This window comes from Microtus ochrogaster, unplaced genomic scaffold (assembly GCF_000317375.1).
Source record: "Microtus ochrogaster isolate Prairie Vole_2 unplaced genomic scaffold, MicOch1.0 UNK10, whole genome shotgun sequence".
Lineage (NCBI taxonomy): Eukaryota > Metazoa > Chordata > Mammalia > Rodentia > Cricetidae > Microtus > Microtus ochrogaster.
In genome coordinates, this window is record NW_004949108.1 from 2,859,070 (window position 1) to 2,877,001 (window position 17,932).

A 17,932-nucleotide genomic window follows, 5' to 3' on the forward strand; every position below is an offset into this window, starting at 1 on the left:
TAGGGAACATAATGCCCTCTTCTGGTTTCCATTGGTACCAGGCATGCACACGTGGCTCAGACATACATGCAGACAAAATAACCATACATATGAAATAAAATAACCTTTTTTTAAAAAAATGAAAGAAAAGAAACAAAATGAAAAGTTTGCTTCTTCTCTGGTGTGACAGGAGGGACATTGCTTCATAACTGTAATTTTGCTACTGCTGTGAATCGAATTGTAAGTACCTGACATGCAGGCTGCCTGATACCCAACCCCTGTGAGAGGGCCGTCTGACCACCGAGGCGTTGCAACCCACAGGTTGAGAACCGCTGCTTTAGCCCAAACTCAGCAACAGCACAGCCACCTTTCATTGTTGGTCTGGTCTGTCTTCGTTGCATCTCTGAGCCGGCTCGTTCCCTGACCGCCTTCGCAGTGGTCCCCACCCACTGTGGAGATGACTGTTCTGTTAATGTACGTCTCCCCACGTGGGGCAGTCCTCTGGCCCGTGACTCTGTTGTTTTATCTCTCCCTGTCTGTGTTCCGAGCAGCGGGAACCTGGATAAACAGACAGGCAAGGGCAGCACGGCCCTGCACTACTGCTGCCTGACCGACAACGCCGAGTGCCTCAAGCTGCTCCTGCGGGGAAAGGCGTCCATTGAGATAGGTGAGCTGCCCGGGGTGCACTGGGGTGTGTGGGTGAGGGCTCTGCTGGCCCCCCTCGACCTCCTTTCTGCAGCTCTGCACTTCTCCCTACCTGTCAGAGTGTCAGAGTGACGTGACAGGCTCCGCCTACTGTCTGTCTTAGCCTGTGGCCACACCGGCAGCCCTCAGGAATGCCCAGGGTAGGCCTCGCAGAAGCCCTGAGCTGGGTGAATCTAGAGCGGCTGTGTAGCAACCCTGGCTCACCTTCCAAGGTCAGACTAAGCCTTTTGAAGCGGAAGGTGCTGTCACTGCCCCCTCCTTTCATTTGTCATCCTATAACAGGTCCTAATATTCCTTGCCCCTTGTTCCCCTCGGTTGCCTGTCCTTGACCCGCTGATCCAGCCAAGGCACAGTTTTCCCTGAGCCATCCAGCTGTGGCTGGTTCCTGGGGAAGTATTCGGAGAACTGTTGAACCAGACGAAAAGTAGTTGAAAAGATGAGTTCTGCTTGAAAGCCACACTACAGAAGCTAATCAAGGCAGACGTGGTGGCACATGTACTTGAGAGGCAGAGGCAGGGGGATGACTATGTGTTTGAAGCCAGCTTAGTCTCTGCAGCGAGTTCTAGCAAGGCAGAGCTATTTAGAGATAACCTGTCTGAATTTAAAAAGAAGGGGGAAGAGGAAAGCAAAGCCCAAAAGAAGAAAGGGCCAGCTCAATTTGTTTAACCTACAGGGCTCACTACCTTCTAATGTGTGTGTGGTGGGGGGGGGGGTGGCACCCACTCTGCATGCTCTTGCCTTCTGAATCGCTTGTAACTGGAGTCATGGCTTTAGTTGGTTGGCTGCCTCAGTGGTTCTTAGGTAGTGCCATCCTTTCTTTCAAAACCATAGCTTCTCTACGCTATTGTATCCTGTACGACTAAGTGGCAGCCAGACCTGCCCAGGTTAACCTGACTGCATCCCGTGACTACCGCTTTCTTTAGTGAGGTGTTCCCACACTGCACGAGATAGTCTTCGTTATCAGCTTCATGGGACTGATTCATTGGGATCACCATGGAAACCAGTCTCTGGGCGTGTCTCCAAGGGTGCTTCTAATGCGCTGTGGCCCTGGACCTACTGAACTGAGATGGCGCTACAGAACTCAGCAGAGTTCCCAAGCAATAAAACACAAAAGGCTGAGAAACGCTTAATGATGAGTTCAAGATCCAGGCACCTCCACAGCACCACCAGCTGGGGACCGAGCCTTCAACATCCGTGTCTTTGTGGATGTTTTATATGCTACGCGTAAGGCCAAGTTTTGATGTCTCCTTACCCTCCCTTGACTTTCAGCCAACGAGTCAGGAGAGACACCGTTGGACATCGCCAAGCGGCTCAAGCATGAACACTGTGAGGAACTGGTGAGCATCCGCCATGGGCAGATGGCCTGGGACGTGATGGAGTCGGGGGCAGGGTGGGGTGGAGTTGAGCCCGGCTCCCTGGACACTGACAACAAGGACAAGGCACACACAGCAGTATACACCTGCTGGGGTAAGCCCAGTGCTCACTGACTGACCTGGAGGAGCTCTCAAGAACCTTCAGGAACCTTCCTTATCCAGATGGCTACCCCTTGTGGTGAAACTTGTGACTCAGTGTGTGCTTATTGGCCATGATGGTAGCCCCGGCTCCTCAGGCAGCCGGAGGAAAGGATGGACCTCCCACTGTGTGGTACCCATGAATGCCTGGCTCTCGCCAGCGTGTGCAACCGGCTTTCCTACTTGTATCCTTCAACCCAGAGCTTGCAGGTTTTCTGTGCTTTGTTTCTCTTCTCTTGTGGAAGTAGAGTAGCTGCGGACAGTGGAAGGCTCCCCAGTCCTGAGCTTGCAGTGGGCTGTGCCTCACTACAGCTTGGGGAACACCCACCCAGGCTGTTTCCTCATTTGTGAAGCTGAGTTAGTTGTACCTCTTTACAAAGTTATCGTCAGAATTGCTGAATTTTATTAACTCAAATACACTATGAGTACTCAGCCTCCATGCCGCACAGGTAGACGATAAGCAAAGGCGCTGGTGTAGACTCCACCCATCAAGTTATGTAACCTATCATCCCCCGTTTTTGGATGAGGAAGCAGGTACAAAAAGAGTCAAGTGACTCACTCAAAGTCACACAGCTGACTCGGGAACAACTAAGCCCCAAACATGAACTACACATAAGAAATTGGCGTACCTCCTGTACAGATGGAGTGTAATTAATCGGCCCCTTTCTATGAGAGGACTGAAGAAAGGGACATAATTTCCTATAGGGCTTATTTCTCTTGTTGTGGGAAGACTGGCTTGGTAACGAACTCATTCTTTCTGAGGTCCAGTTTCTCCCATGCTGTACTAATACCTGTAAGATGGTCATCACCTTTTAGGTCCCCCAATCCCTTGCCTGTATGGCATACCGCATGGTTTCCAGAGAATCACTGACAGGGAGGTTTGGGTTACCCTGCATATCAGGTCCAGGGACCGCCAGGAAGATCGGGGATTTAACAAGCTATCCTGGAGCAGAGTGGAATCTCCCCGTGAGTCCTCCAGGCCCTCCTCCCTGACTTGTTCATTCTTGGCCTGGACAGCCATAAGTGTCTGTCCTTTGTGGTTGAACACGGGGGTAGCAACACTAACTGTCCCTCCTCGTCCTTAGCTGACTCAGGCCTTGTCAGGAAGATTTAATTCCCACGTTCACGTCGAATATGAATGGCGATTGCTGCATGAGGACCTGGATGAAAGCGACGATGATGTGGACGAGAAGCTTCAGGTCTGTGCTTCCCTCCCTCCCTCCCTCCCTCCCTCCCTCCCTCCCTCCCTCCCTCCCTCCCTCCCTCCCTCCCTCCCTCCCTCCCTCCCTCCCTCCCTCCCTCCCTCTGTGAAGTGTTTCCGTGGCCTGATGGCTTCCGTGGCCGGATGGTTTCCGTGGCTAGATATTTTGTGTGCTCATTGATCTCGGTGGGATCCAGGCTTCCCCTTCCTGTTTCTCTCCCGGCCTCCTCTCCAGCCCACACCAATGGAAGAACGGGCCAGGCGTTCTATGATTGTAGGTGGCTTTTCGGGGAGAGCACCCTGCTTGCCATGGAGCCATTATACAGCATCAGGTCCTGCAGGCAGGCGACACTGTTTATGTGGCTAGTCATGTTTACCCGAGTGACCTTAGAAACCAGCACATGGGAACTACTCTGCTGCCTTTAGAGTTCACTGGATTTAACTCCTTTTATTGGATGGGGACTTCAGAGTCTCAGGAGAGGCTGGCTCAGCCCGAAGGACATAAGTGTTTTCACACAGCCTTGGAACGAGCATAGGGCTGTAGTCCTAGTCCAGGTCCCTCTCACACACACAGCCAAGCACACCTTGGGGGTACCTCAGGACGATGCCATCTTCACACGGGTCTGCGGTTGCCCAGTCAAGCATAGGCAGCCTCCCTCCAGTCCTTGTTACGACCCTTCCTAGCTCCCTCCACAGCACACTGCCAGGGTGCAGTATGTTCTCTAGGAACATGAGAGGAAGGACCTGGTCAAGCACATTTTCATGGTTTCGTGTCTCTTCCCCCATACAACTTTAATGTTCTAATGTAAAGTATAATACATGATCAATAGATACAAATGGAAGAAAGCATTTCTGAGGGCTGTTGAACCATCCGTGATAGAAAAACCCGTAACATCCGTTCTTAGTGTTTCCTACAGTACGGATCTATAAATGACAGAACATGGTTGTAGCTCAATAAATATTTTTCTTTCTTTCTTTCTTTCTTTCTTTCTTTCTTTCTTTCTTTCTTTCTCTCTCTCTCTCTTTCTCTCTTTCTTTCTTTCTTTCTTTCTCTCTCTCTCTCTCCCTCCCTCCCTCCCTCCCTCCCTCCCTTCCTTCCTTCCTTCCTTCCTTCCTTTCTTTCTTTCTTTCTTTCTTTCTTTCTTTTGCCTACAGGATATTTTCTTGACTCAATAAATCTTTATTGATAAAAGCACTAAGGTACTTCTGCCTGTCCTGAGGACCTGAATTGGATCCCTGGGGCTCACATGGTGGAAGGAGAGAACTGAGTCCCACAGTGTCTTCTGGCCTCCACACGTATACCAATACACATACACAAAGAACACACTATTTTTTTTGAAACAAGCGATAACCCAGGAATCAAGACTTAACTGAAGTACCCCCGATTTACTGGGTCCTCAGCAGCTCAGCAGTTCAGAGGAAAGCGAAAAGGACTTGTTCATCTGCGCTGAATTAAGCACAGTATTGGTAGAGAGCGAGCGCTGCTCGGTGGCCTGGGCCGTTCTGTCCCTTAAGATAGTGTGTTAGGGAAGGGATCCTCAAGGATAGCATGTAGCTAGGCTGAAGTAGCTGGTTGATAAGATGAAATAGCTTCTGTTTGAAGTTCTTCACAGAAGAAAGACTTGCAATTAGTAAGCCACGACTCTGTAGGTGTATGTGTGTGTCTTGATTTTTTTTTTTTTTTTTTTGTTTTTTGGGTTTTTTTTTTTCTCTGAGACAGGGTTTACCTGTATTTTTGGAGCCTGTTCTGGAACTAGCTCTTGTAGACCAGGCTGCCCTCGAACTCACAAAGATCCTCCTGCCTCCGCTTGCCTCTGCCTGCCTCCAGAGTGCTCGGATTAAAGGCATGTGCCACCACCGCCCGGCCACGTCTTGATTATAAGACAGGAGATGGGTGGCATTTAAAATCCTACAGCTCAAATGAAGTGGCATATGTCAGGCTGAAATGGTGCCTACCACGCAGCTGTGATGGCTGCGTCTCACTGTTCACAGAGCTGATATCACGCAGGGAAAGCCATACCTCCAGCTCATGCTCTCACCCTTGGCATTTATTTCTCTGCAGCCCAGTCCTAACCGGCGAGAGGACCGGCCCGTCAGTTTCTACCAGCTGGGGTCCAGCCAGTATCAGCCCAATGCCGTGTCTTTGGCCAGAGATACCGCAAACCTCACCAAGGACAAGCAGAGGGGCTTCGGGCCCAGCATCTTGCAGAACGAGACCTACGGAGCCATCTTGAGTGGCAGCCCGCCCTCCTCTCAGTCGTTACCCCCCAGCACCACCAGTGCACCCCCGCTCCCACCACGGAACGTTGGCGGCAAAGGTATACGATTTTGAGTCCCCTTCAAATGCCTATGGGCTTTGACTTTGAGAAGTTTGATGCATGGGTGTTTATTCTATAGCTATTTTCTCTCTGCTGCCTTAAGGAATTCCCTCGCTCTCACCTTGCCAAACCTGTAGAGTTTGTACTTGGGTTCTTACTCTGGCAGAGGAAGTGTGCAGGGTGATACAGGGCTGTCCCAGGCCAGCCAGAGGTGACAACTTGCAGCTGGCCAGCTAGGATGCCCTCCGCTGCCCGTCACGCTGTGCTCTCATCCGCTCCCCTCTTGGTCCCCTCCCGGTGTCCTGATGATTCCCTTTCTTCTTCCTCGGGGCTAGCTTAAGACACATGAGGACTTTGTGTGTCTAGCATACCTTTGAAATGAAGGAGTTAAAGTAGTAACTTGGGGGACAGTGCTCAGCCTAGTTGTAGGAACCTCAAATGTTTGAACCTTCCTGATGTCTTAAGTGTGAGCAGCTCAGGAACCTACCCTGTCTGAACATAGCAGGTCCACTCAACAGGTGACTTTTTTTTTGCATGTGTGTTTGTTTGCTTTTTTTTGCAAATACAGAAACACAAAAGTGTTTGTCTGATAGTGAAGAGCACCCAGCCACTCTGCTTCTTGAAGTGGCCAGCAGATGGCCAGCCCAGATCTGACAGGCTGCCAGTCTTAGGTGGTAGTCTTCAGGGCCTCCAAGGTCAAGGAGGGGCTTCCCTGGAAAGAATCGTAGTTTCCACTTGCTGTCTCTGGGCTGTGGCTGCCATGCATAAAAACATTGCAAATGTTCCCTTGCTGCAGCCGGTGGCGAGGAAGGGGTGGGCAGTGTAGGGTGGTACTGGGTATTGAGTATCCGGAAGAGCAGCTGGACAGACCACATGTGTCCCTTCCCTGCCTTAACACTCCAGGAGGCTAGTGAGTCACTGAGGAGCAAAAGCATGAAAAGCAGACCCTCTATTCCCTGCTCCCACGGGCACCCCCACCTTTGATTCCTTCTGGACATTATGAACACTCCTGTCGCCTCCTACAGGCTGTCCAGGGCAGTGCAGGTCCTTACAGACATATTACTGGTTCTTTATCCCAGAGATGTGTGTTAATTCTGAAAGGCCGAGTGTCACAGAGACTGGGTATCTGCATTCCCAGAAGCAGCTTGTGCTGACTCTGTGGCAGGAGAGATTTCTGTCATTCTGTTGGATAGTAGGAGAGGATGGCTCAGCTCCTCGTATTGGTTTCTTGCAGTCCTGGAATCGGAGGGATTGCTTTTTCCATTTTTTTGGCCATTCTATATTTAGCTCTATTTTCTTTTCACATGAAGGAAATTGCGCCCTTATCCCGCATCTTCCCTGCCCCAGGGTCCATGTTTGGCATGAAGATGGTATTCTCACACCCCGGGATGGAGCATGGAGTTAATGCTGCCCTGTATGCCACAGCGGGGCGCAGAACTTCCTCACCATAGGGCAGTGTAAAGGCTGCAGCCTGGGGTGGCGTGGGAGGGCGTATCTCCTCTCTGCCACGCCCGACTCTACCTGAGCCACCCCTGTGCATTTGAGTAAGTGGCACACAGTGAGAAAGACCATGACCAGGGAAGTGCTATCACTTTAGGGGTCACCTGAAGCTACTGGATCATACGTGCTGAGTTCCAGGCAGATATATGTTACAGGAGGCTGGGGAGAGCCCCGGCCCTCGTGTGTGGAACACACCCTTCCTCTTGCCCACACTGGCTGAGAACAGGGTCTCTCTGGGAGGTAATAGAAGGGCAGAGATGAGCAGAGGTTCCAGAGGCCCTGAGTGTAGTGCTCAGTAGATTTATGGCTTTTTATTTCCTCCTGCGAACTCGTGGCATTTTAAAAGCTCGCCATCAGATCAAAAAAAGCCACCTGTGAGGATGTCCTGGAGCAGCTTATTGTTTTATTATTGTCTTTAGGATTTCTGGGTGCATCTCCCTTTCCCTACTAGGGAAAAGAGTAAATCCTCAGGGTTCTGTTGCTGTTCTAGAAGGCTCATGTTGACCATTTTACGAGAGAGAGGATCAATAACAAAGTGTTTTGTTTCTGTTTTTGTTCTGTGTGTGTGTGCGCGCGCGTGCCTGTGTGTGCGTGTGTGTATGCTTGTGGGTTTAGTTCAGGCAGCCACCTCGGCTAACACCCTGTGGAAGACAAACTCTGTAGGTGTGGACGGTGTCAGCAGGCAGCGATCTTCGTCAGATCTGCCAGCTGTCCACCCACCGCTGCCCCCTCTGCGAGTGACGTCTACCAGTACGTTTTTTTTTCCTCCTCCTTTTTCCTTTCTTGCCAGTGGGCCTTATGAATCTGGAAAACAGGGGGCACTGTTGGCAGCCACTTGGGGGAGACCACTGCGGGCTGCCCACAGATACATACCAGATGTTGCCCATGTGGCCCCAACCCTTGCAGTCTCTACCTCAAGCCTGCATCTGTTCCTTCACCCCACTCCCAAGATGGCTCACTCTTTTCTCTGTCTCGCCAGCATTTAACAACATTCTCTCCCTCTCCACACAACATCCTTCCAGTTCCTTTAGCTGTAAAGTGATTTGGGGGTGGTCATTTCAGTCATGATCTGGCATGAGATTCTTTTCATGCCACTGTATAGTTGGCAGTTCCCCACGCTGGGAGCCAGGCAGTGGGAAAGGGCCTTTCTCCTGCTGCAGAGCCAAATGTTTGTTTTGTTTTTTTTCTACTGGGTGAGTGACACCAGCCCCGTCTGCTCCCTGCCCCCTGCCTTGGCCTAAGGAGTCTCTGAATCTGTTGCTTCTGGGGCACTGGAGCTCTTCCTAGGCCACGGTGCCTGCGGTTTAAACAGAAAGCACCCTAGCCCTTCCGCAGGGATTGCCAAGAGGTACCATGTTAGCAGCAGCAGCAGCGTGTGTCCAGGAAACGCTGCAGAGAATCTGGGGCAGGGTCCAGCTGCAGTGTCCTCAGGTCAAGCATTAGGAGGGCTCACAACTGCCTTCCCTTCTGCCTCTCAATATGGTGCTTCTGAGCGTTTCTGTTAAGACAGAAAAGGGAAGAGAGGGGGAGGGACCGTGAACTAGATCCCCCCTCCTTCTTGTTCCATATACGTTTGCTCCCATCTCGAGCAGGCCGTCGACAAGGGCCTGGCACTCTGTTATTTTTGAGATGGGTGGGGTGAGGGAAGGCCCAGACACATGACCTCACTGTTTGGTTTTGGTTTTTTTAAACGGCTCTGCCCACTCTAGCGAAGTCAGTTTGCCTCTGAGCCACAGCCTGTCATCTAGACAATACAGAGAGTAGTAGACACCGTCACCTCTCCCCTCAGACTGGGGACCCCATACCACGATTGTCACAGTTTGTCCTCAGAGCTTACTCCGCCCCCCTAGAGGCCAGTGGGGTATATAGAATTCAGTTCCCGTTGGGTGGTGGGTCATTTGATGCAAGAAAAACCCTGGCCCAAGCATTCTGGGCTCCCCAGGGCAGATGCCAGCCTTAAACCTAACCTCAGACTCTGGCTTACTCTGTTGGTTTGGGGGCAGTCGGCCACAGAATCCAGGGCCGGCCCCAACATAGGTTTCCAGCTAAACACACACAAACCTCAGCAAAGTTTCAGTAGTAGTTGAGGCTCGCTTTCCTCATGGGTTTGCTCCTCGCAGTTTTCCAGAGGAGACAAGCTGAGAAGCAGCCATGGGTGTTTCCAGAAGAATGCTAGAGAGGGAAAAGTCTCCAGAAAGAGACTAGGTATGTGACCTGGGTAGCTCAAGCTCTCTTTCCCTCCCCCATCGTCTCTCCACAGATCCCCTGACCACCACACCACCCCCGCCTGCAGCTAAGACATCAGCCGCCCTAGAAGGCATGAGCCAGCCAAGCAAGCCCTCCCAAGCCGGGGCCTCGCAGAGCAAGCCCCCACCCCTGCCGCCCCAGCCACCCAGCCGCCTGCCTCAGAAGAAGCCAGCTTCCGGGTAACCGTTGCCCCTGCCTGGCCGCTCTGTGCCTGGCCACAGCAGCCAACACTGCTCCCATTCAGAGGGCTTCCAATGGCCTTGGCCCTATTTCTGCATCTCTTGGGATTTCTGTGTGAGCTCTGGAAATCTCCCGTGTTTCTGCCACGCTAGGGTGAGAGGCCAAGTGCCGTGTAACTTACTGACCAGCCCTCAAGGGTCTTAACGGTAATTCTGCGAGGAGGGTTTAGCTGAAGGTGTATTACAAGCTTAGAACTTAAACCTGCATAATCAATTTAGATTTTTGTGCGTTAAACACTGGGATTTTTGGAGTCGAGTTCTTAAGAAACTGAGCTCCCACCGGTTCTTCGTTTTGCTCCCTAGAAACATCATCTTGAATGCATGGTCCTTCCACAGGGTCACTGAATGTTTCCTATAGACAAGGGCTTTTTCCTTCATGCACACACTGCAGAGGGATCCAGTTACCTTTTTGAAAGCATTTAAAATTTTTTAATTTTATTTTATGTTTATGGGTGTTTTGCCTTCTTGTCTGTCTGTACCATGTAATCTCTGGTGCCTGAAGAGGCCAGATGAGGGTGTCAGAGTCCCTGGAACTGGAAGTGAAGGTGGTTTTGAGCCACCGTGTGGGTGCTGAGAATCGAACCGGTGTCCTGGAAGAGTAGCCAGTGTTCTAAGCCACGGAGCTATCTCTTCAGCGGCTCCCCATCTCTGAATCTATGCTTTTATAGTAGAAAGTAGATTTTGTTGTGGATTCGCTTCTAAGGTGTGCGGTCTGGGTGGGAGGTGACGTGGTCAGGGCTACAGGATACCTATGTCTCTGTACACACACTTTCCTTCATCTCTTTCTGTGGTCTGCAGCTCTCTCTATTGGAACCAGGAGTTCATATCACCACATCCGCCTCCTCTCACAGAGACGGCGCCAGTACTGCATGTTATGAGACACACTCTCTTAACTCTGTGCATGGGTCACAAGTCCCGTCACCAGGGTTACGGGGTGACACACTGGAGTAGTTTGTTTTTGCCATAGCTGGCAAACACACACACACACACACACACACACACACACACACACACACACACACCCCATAGGATGGAAATCGTTTGGTAAAGGCAGGTGTCTGGAGGGCTCCCCACTTTGTGGACTTGGAAGCTGTTGCTGCCTCAGCAACACTTCAGCCAGGCTGCTGACCACAGTGCACTCATGCATACGATCTCTTCCGGTGATGTGACTCTCTGAAGACCTGGGACCAGGCCAGGCCGTCCCAGACAGGCCAGGCCGTGTTACTTTGCCCTATTATTTGCATGATCGGTGCTGGGTGTGTGGAGGGGGTTCTGTTGGGACACAGGGTAGTGGGGCCCTGCATTCATCATCTCAGGCCCCCACTTGCCACTCCCTTTCTCAGTCATGCAGTTGCTCCTTCCTGAGAACATTCTCCTGGCTCTGCCTCCACCCAACCTAGAGGCCGCTGAAGCCTTCTTTCCCTGCTTGGGTCAGGTCAGCTCCAGTTCTAGCACCAGCAACCTCTACCCAGGCCATCTGTGCCCTGCTGGGCCACTGTCTTCTCATCTCACCCAGGTTGGATTTTTAGTCTGATCAGAAGATCACTTACCCCCCAGCCCCGCCCCACACACACACTGTCTCTTTTAATATAACTCCCACTTCTCAGCTGTCAGCCGCATTGGCCATTCCTTTAAATGTGCCATCTTGGTTTTATCAAATTATCCAAATGTTCCGGCAGCTTCCCCAGATCCCAGAGGTGAAATCTGGGTACATGTGCCTGGTTGATCCCCAGACTCAAGGCCCCACGTCTTTCTGACTCCTCCCGCATCCTCCCGCATCGTCCTTTGAAGAGGAAAAGGGATGGGGGCAGCATGTTAGCTTCTCATACCCATCACCAAAGCCTGCCCCCTAGAGGTGGGGCCTGGAGCGCCGTCCCAAGCTGGATTCTCCAGTAGTGGTCATTCTGCCGCCATCTTCCTCAATCCCCATGTTGTTTCTGTGCCTGTTTAAAATACATATACTTCCAGAGGGGTTTTCTCAATTTTGTCTGTTTAGTTTTCCATTTCCATCCTCACAGGAGATCGAACTTTCTTTATAGCATCCGGGTTTTGTCTCATGGGGGCTCTATTATATCTCACTTCTTAAGAACTGGATGATTTGGGGGAGGGATGGGCACTTGCCTTGCTGGCTTCTCGGGTTTGGCCTCTGTGTGGTAGAAGCCGTTTTCTGTAAATGTCCCTGCGTGCCTCTGTTCTGCATCAGGTGAGTCCTCACACCCTCAGGCCAGGTTGCACATGATATTTTTTCACTGTCACAGAGGCTCAGGAGAAGCAGTGTGAAGGAGGGGCTGCTTTACTCTCAGATCTTCAGGTAGGCTTTATCTATTAAAGTACAGTTGAAATGACAGTACATTAACACCACCCTAAAGTACATCATCTGGCAACTGAGCATTTAACATGGGAACCTTCTGAGGGACTGTTTCATATCCAGGCACTAACAATAGGTTTTCCTAGGTGGTATTGCTGTTTGTCTACAGATCTCATAGTCTGAGTGTTTTGTTTTGTTTTGTTTTTCACCCTTGGGCAACCTAGGTTCAGTATGTCTGCCTAAAAGGTATATGATTTCTAGGAGTCACGTTAAAATTAATCTTACACTTAATCCCTCTGCTTTGAAGATGTTCTCCCCAGCTGCCCCAGTGTCCCTAGGCGAGATGTCCTATGCCATGCCCTCCCTGGAATGGAAGCTGTCTTCAGTGCACTGGAAGTCCAGGGACTTGCCGGTTCCTGACGTAGCTTTGGGGATTTGCTCTTGGCGAAGCCTCTTGTTTATTGCACAGCCTGCTGCATCTCCCACTTGCAGAGGCTTTTGGCCTGACAGGGATGTTACTGTATACCTGGGGACTATTCTAGGACTTCCCCTAGCTTGATGGAAGCGTTTCCTGCTTGGTCAGCTGAGCTAATCACAATTCTTTCTGACATTTCTAGACATTCTTTCCTTTTCAGGTCTTTGTTCATTTGGTTTGGATTTTCACTTTTGCTTGGGGAGTGAAAGGACTTCTATATGCCATCTCTCCCTCTCCCACCTTCCTCCCTCTTTATTCCTCTCTCCCACCCCGCTTTCTTCATGATACTGGGGTGGTACCCAGAGCTTCATGCCTGTTATGAGTGTGCTCTTCATTGAGCAACAGTCCCAGGCGACAGCCTGACGTTTGAAAATCAGAATGCTTGTGTGCCGCTTTGCCAAGACATCTTGCTAGAACAAAGTGCACACTTGCACTGTGATATTCTTAAACAGTGGTTTGAAGCAAGGTTGGCTGCTGAGTTAACACCGTGACAAGTATGCTTCCCCGGCCCCTTTGCTAACAGCCGAGGGTTGTGCCTCTCCTGGTCCCTGTGTGCCCTTCCTCTTCCCTCTTGTAATGTTCTTGGATTCTCTGTCTCCTGTGTGCTACTTTTTATGGTGCCAGGTCATGTCTTGAAGTTCTGGACAAGAAACAGTGGGCTCCTGGCACTCCGAGGGTACGTGAGATCAGTGGTACTAGCCGGCAAGCGCCAGGTCATGGCATCCCTGCCAGCCGCTTCCCCGGGGCTCACAAGAGCCAAGCTAGGGCTGCAGATGAGTTTTCCCACTGATTTTAGTCCAACTGAAAGAGAAGGTGGGGGATGAGAAAGCAGATGATGTTAGGGCGTCCTCATCCGCGGCAGATTTCCATGAATGGAACCAGGCTGTCACTGCTGGTAGAGTTCCAGTTTAAGGAAGACATGATGTATAGTCTTTGCAATGGAAGCCCACTCCTCCCCTAACCATTCTGAACAAGGTACAAACCTATCATTTCGTATTTGTCCTCTTAGAGCAGGAGACAGCCAGAGCAGGCCCACAGGCCGGCTGCCGCCACCACTTATGCCCACGAGCCCCAAGCTATTGGTGGGTTTTGCGGCATGTAAGATTTCTTGCACTTGCAGGTTTTAGTGCCTGTATCCTCGTTCCTTTTTTCTCTCGCTGTGAAGAGACACTGTGGTCATGGCAACTTACAGAAGGAGTCATTGGGGCTCATGGTTTCATGGTCTGAGCTCATCATCATCAGGGTGGGGTGTGGCAGCAAGTAGGCAGGCGTGACCCTAGAACAGTGAGCGCGCTCACGTCCTGAGCCACAGGCGCAACGCAGAGACAGGTGGGGGACACTAACCAGGCCTGGCATAGGCTTTTGAAACCTCAGAGCTCACCACCCCTAATGACAGACTTCCTCCAACAAGGCCACACCTCCTGAGCCTTCCCATTCAGTTCCACTAACTGGGGACCAAGCAGTATTTAAATGTATGAGCCTATGGGGGCCGTTCTCACTCAAACCACCACAATTGGAAGTGACATTTTGCTGGCATGGCAACACCATCCATGGTACCTTCCCACCTCATTAGCAGACAAAGCTAAATGGTTGTCATAGAGACTAACTCACAAAAATTTGGCCTTTTACTTTTTATGTATTCGCCTAAGTTAGCCTTGAACTAGTGACTCTTCTTCTGTTTTACCTGGCCTTTGAGGGCAAAGCTGGCTGACTATGGTCCTCTGCTGAGTATCTCTTGGGAGCCCTTCATTGACCACAGAGTAGGTTGTCGGCAACACAGCTTATAATGTCTGCTAGGACATATGTGCCCAGAGGCAGTGGGGATCAAGTTGGGTCTTTATGGTTTTTCAGCCCCTTGAAAATAAGAATACAACCAAGTTGTGTTCTTTTCCCTCTCATCCTGAGTCTGCAGACCAGCACCCAGACAGACTCACTGGGGCTGCAGAGGAAGTGACCTGTTGTGGAAAGAATGCCATCCCAGGCTGCCTCCCTGTTCCTCAGCCCCTCCCAAGGCTCGCCTGCCCAATTGTTTGTCTGACTTCCTGCTAGGTCCCCCAGCATCCCTAGGCAACAGAGGATAAGGCCCTCTTAGCCCTCCCCAGACCCTGGTCCCTTTTCTGTTTAGAGAATTTGCAGAGCTCGTGTCCCATCTTCTGCAGGTGAAAAGTCTTCTCTGCAGATTCCCCAGTGGTGAATCTCAGTAGACAGAGCCCCCCTCTGCCAGCTGTGAGAGCCACTCCTGTCTGTCTCTACTGCACGGCTAGAGGAAATGCTGGACACAGGGTTCAGTGGGCCTGCCATCAGCCACATTGGTTCCCAGAGCATGTGTGATGTCATGATGCTGTGTGTGACTTGTGTTGATGTGATGTCTGCAGAGACCCTGGCAGAGCCACCCAGGCCTGATATTAAGCTCCAGCCCCTCCCCTTTCACGGGATGATGGAGGCTCAAGCCTGGGCTAGAGTAAGCAAATGAGTGGAAGCAGTGATTGGTGCTTAGCGTCTGCCCCAGGCCACTGTGAGCACGGGTCTCCCTGCCCTGCTGGGTTTAGGATCAGGATGTAGCACTTTGCTCTGGACCTTTCCCTTTTCAAGGGTGGGGCTGGGTAGCAGGTTACAGCAAGTACCAGCTGAGCACAGATCGGGATCCCTTATCAAGGGCATAAGGTCGGAGCAGGTAGCCTGGGTGATCAATATGTCTGTATTTCCTTCCTTCTAGGACTGACAAGCCAACCCCACTGATCAACAAAGGCCAGCCAAGAGTGCCTGGTAATTATTTAACTTGGAACAGGTTGATTTGTGGGTGGGTGGGGGTGGCACTTCTAGATAGCTGGTCAGCCCTGGTCAGGGCCTGGAAGCTTAAGTTTCTCACACTGTAAAGCCGGGAAGTTCTCTGTCTTATACAGGATTTCTCTCTTGATACCACAAAATACACAGAGAGCCCTGCTTTTAGACACAACTCTGTGGCGCTTACAGCTGCTGTCTCAGAGTTAAAATGGATGGGGTGGGGCTGGGGGTGTCTTGTAAAGTTGCTTTGTCGTGGCCCTAACGCAGAGGATTGATCTCTTTGAACAGAAACTCCAGGTCCTCTGACCAATGCCATGGCCCTGCAGCCCCCAGCACCCATGCCTAGGAAGTCACAGGCGGTAAGTGAACAAGCCTGCTATCCTGTCCCTGGCTCTACCCATTGGGATTGCTCCAAGGCAACCACGCTTTCTGTTTCTCCTGGGCGGAGGCCTGAGGACTTTTTTCTGGTGTTGTTTCTTGACTGGGGAGCTAACCAGCTTGACCATCTGTTCACTGCCACAGTATAGTCCCCGCGAGTGCCAGACCCCGGGTGTTTCATTTCCCAGGCTTATCCCGGCTTGCCTGACCTCTGTGAGTTTCCCAGCCCAGGTGCGTGGCTCATGAGGCAAGCAGAAGAGAGAGGCTCGTTCTCTACCTACGACTTTGGCTTTCTCTCACACTGGCCCCTGCACTAGCCCCTCACCCTTCCTCTTCTGACACAGACCAAGGCCAAGCCCAAGCGAGTCAAAGCGCTTTACAACTGCGTGGCCGACAACCCAGATGAGCTGACTTTCTCTGAGGGGGATGTGATCATTGTGGATGGAGAAGAAGATCAGGAGTGGTGGGTGAGTGTGGGGGCTGTGCACAAGTCAGGGGGGGTCATAGGGCCTGTGCACAAGTCAGGGGGGGTCATAGGGCCTGTGCACAAGTCAGGGGGGGCATAGGGCCTGTGCACAAGTCAAGGGGGGCATAGGGCCTGTGCACAAGTCAGGGTGGAGCTGTGGGGGGGGCCTGTGCACAAGTCAGGGTGGGGCCATGGGGGGGCCTGTGCACAAGTCAGGGTGGAGCCATGGGGGGGGCCTGTGCACAAGTCAGGGTGGAGCCATGGGGGCTGTGCACAAGTCAGGGTGGGGCCATGGGGGGGCCTGTGCACAAGTCAGGGTGGAGCCATGGGGGGGCTATGCACAAGTCAGGGGGGACCATAGGGGGGCTGTGCACAAGTCAGTGGAGCCATGGGGTCTGTGCACAAGTCAGGGTGGAGCCATGGGGGAGCTGTGCACAAGTCAGGGTGGAGCCGTGGGGGCTGTGCACAAGTCAGGGTGGGGCCGTGGGGGCTGTGTACAAGTCAGGGTGGGGCCGTGGGGGCTGTGCACAAGGGAAGCTCTCAGCCTAAGCAGTCTGGGTCTGCTGCTGCCGCCAGATTAGCTTATGGTGCCTTCCACATCCTCTGGTGTCTTCTGTGTGGACATCCTCCTCTGAGTGGGCCTGATCTGTCCTCGGGTGTAGCTGGAAGTGTTCTCCATCCCGCTGGTCCCCCTGGACTGGTTTTCCTCTGCTTGCCTGTTCCTGAAGCCACTTATGAAATATATGAAATAACCATTCTGAGGCTTATTATCAGTTACAGTTGTTTGGCCACTGTCTTAGGCTTCTTACTGGCTAGCTCCAACTATTAAATTAACCCATTTCAATTAATCTATTTATTGCCACGAGGCTGTGGCTCACTGGTAATGAATGTCCTGGCATCTTTCTCCTTTGGCTGGCTACATGGCGTCTCCTTGTCTCCGTCTTCTGTCTGTCTGTCTGTCTGTCTGTCTGTCTGTCTCTGTATCTTTGTTTGAATTTTCCACCTATCTTTACTCTGCTAAGCCATTGAAACAGCTTTATTCATCAACCAATAATATTCAGAAGGACATCCCTCGTCACTTAGGTGAACGCCTCACTATTATAATGGATGGGCCACTCGAGCTCCATTTCCAGAGCACCCTTGACCTGAACTGGGGGCGTCGTGGCCATAAATTCCACACGTAGCCCTCCACTGCCAATGTGTGGAGCCAGGCATCCAGAGAGCTGGGCTCAGGGCAGAGTCCTGTGTCACTTTGATCCCAACACAAGCTACACCCTGCTCAGCATCCAGCTGATACAAGAGCAGCGTGGGTACTGAGCTTCTCCCAGAAGCCCCTGTCGTTCAAACTCAGCCGCTTAACAGGCAGGGGACCTGGGTAGCAGGATCTCCGCAAGGGAGTCGTGCACAGCACTGCAGCCGAGATGCCATGGGGATCAGCAGGGATGATATGGGTGGTAGGCTGGGGATGAGGGTGTACGGATGAACCCATGGAATGGAGTGTGCATAGAAAGAGCTCGGCACGGACTGCCACCCAGTGGGCACTCGGGGCCCTGTCCTGTAGACAAAACTCAGATACCAAGTATTTCAAAAGGTCCCTTGGGACTTGGGGAGGCACTTTGCTTGTCAGCCACAAGGAGTTTGACCTGATCCATCTGTAGCTGCCTGTCCCTGCTGCTGCTTAAGCCCCAAGTTCTCTGGTGGGTCTGTGGCTCCACCCTGCAGCATCACTGCTGGTAGTTTCTGTCACGTTTCTTGAAGCCACTAAGGGAAGAAGCCCATTCCCATCACTTTCCTCGGCACCTCAGCTCCCACACACCTTCC

General features: G+C 51.8%; 1 protein-coding gene across 4 annotated transcripts in view; it reads left to right on the forward strand.

The window, feature by feature from the left end:
• Asap2 (ArfGAP with SH3 domain, ankyrin repeat and PH domain 2) overlaps nt 1-17,932 on the forward strand; it is a 151,293-nt gene that overhangs the window by 129,936 nt on the left and 3,425 nt on the right. For 2 of the 4 annotated variants that reach the window (XM_013353523.2, XM_013353524.2), the window contains 9 exons: nt 531-646; nt 1,954-2,021; nt 3,281-3,394; nt 5,459-5,714; nt 7,830-7,964; nt 9,475-9,640; nt 15,200-15,249; nt 15,556-15,626; nt 15,990-16,112. In XM_013353523.2, the coding sequence (XP_013208977.2) occupies nt 531-646; nt 1,954-2,021; nt 3,281-3,394; nt 5,459-5,714; nt 7,830-7,964; nt 9,475-9,640; nt 15,200-15,249; nt 15,556-15,626; nt 15,990-16,112 (1,099 nt within the window). The remainder of the gene's footprint in view (nt 1-530; nt 647-1,953; nt 2,022-3,280; nt 3,395-5,458; nt 5,715-7,829; nt 7,965-9,474; nt 9,641-15,199; nt 15,250-15,555; nt 15,627-15,989; nt 16,113-17,932) is intronic. The other 2 variants (XM_013353525.2, XM_013353526.2) reach the window with 1 other exon arrangement.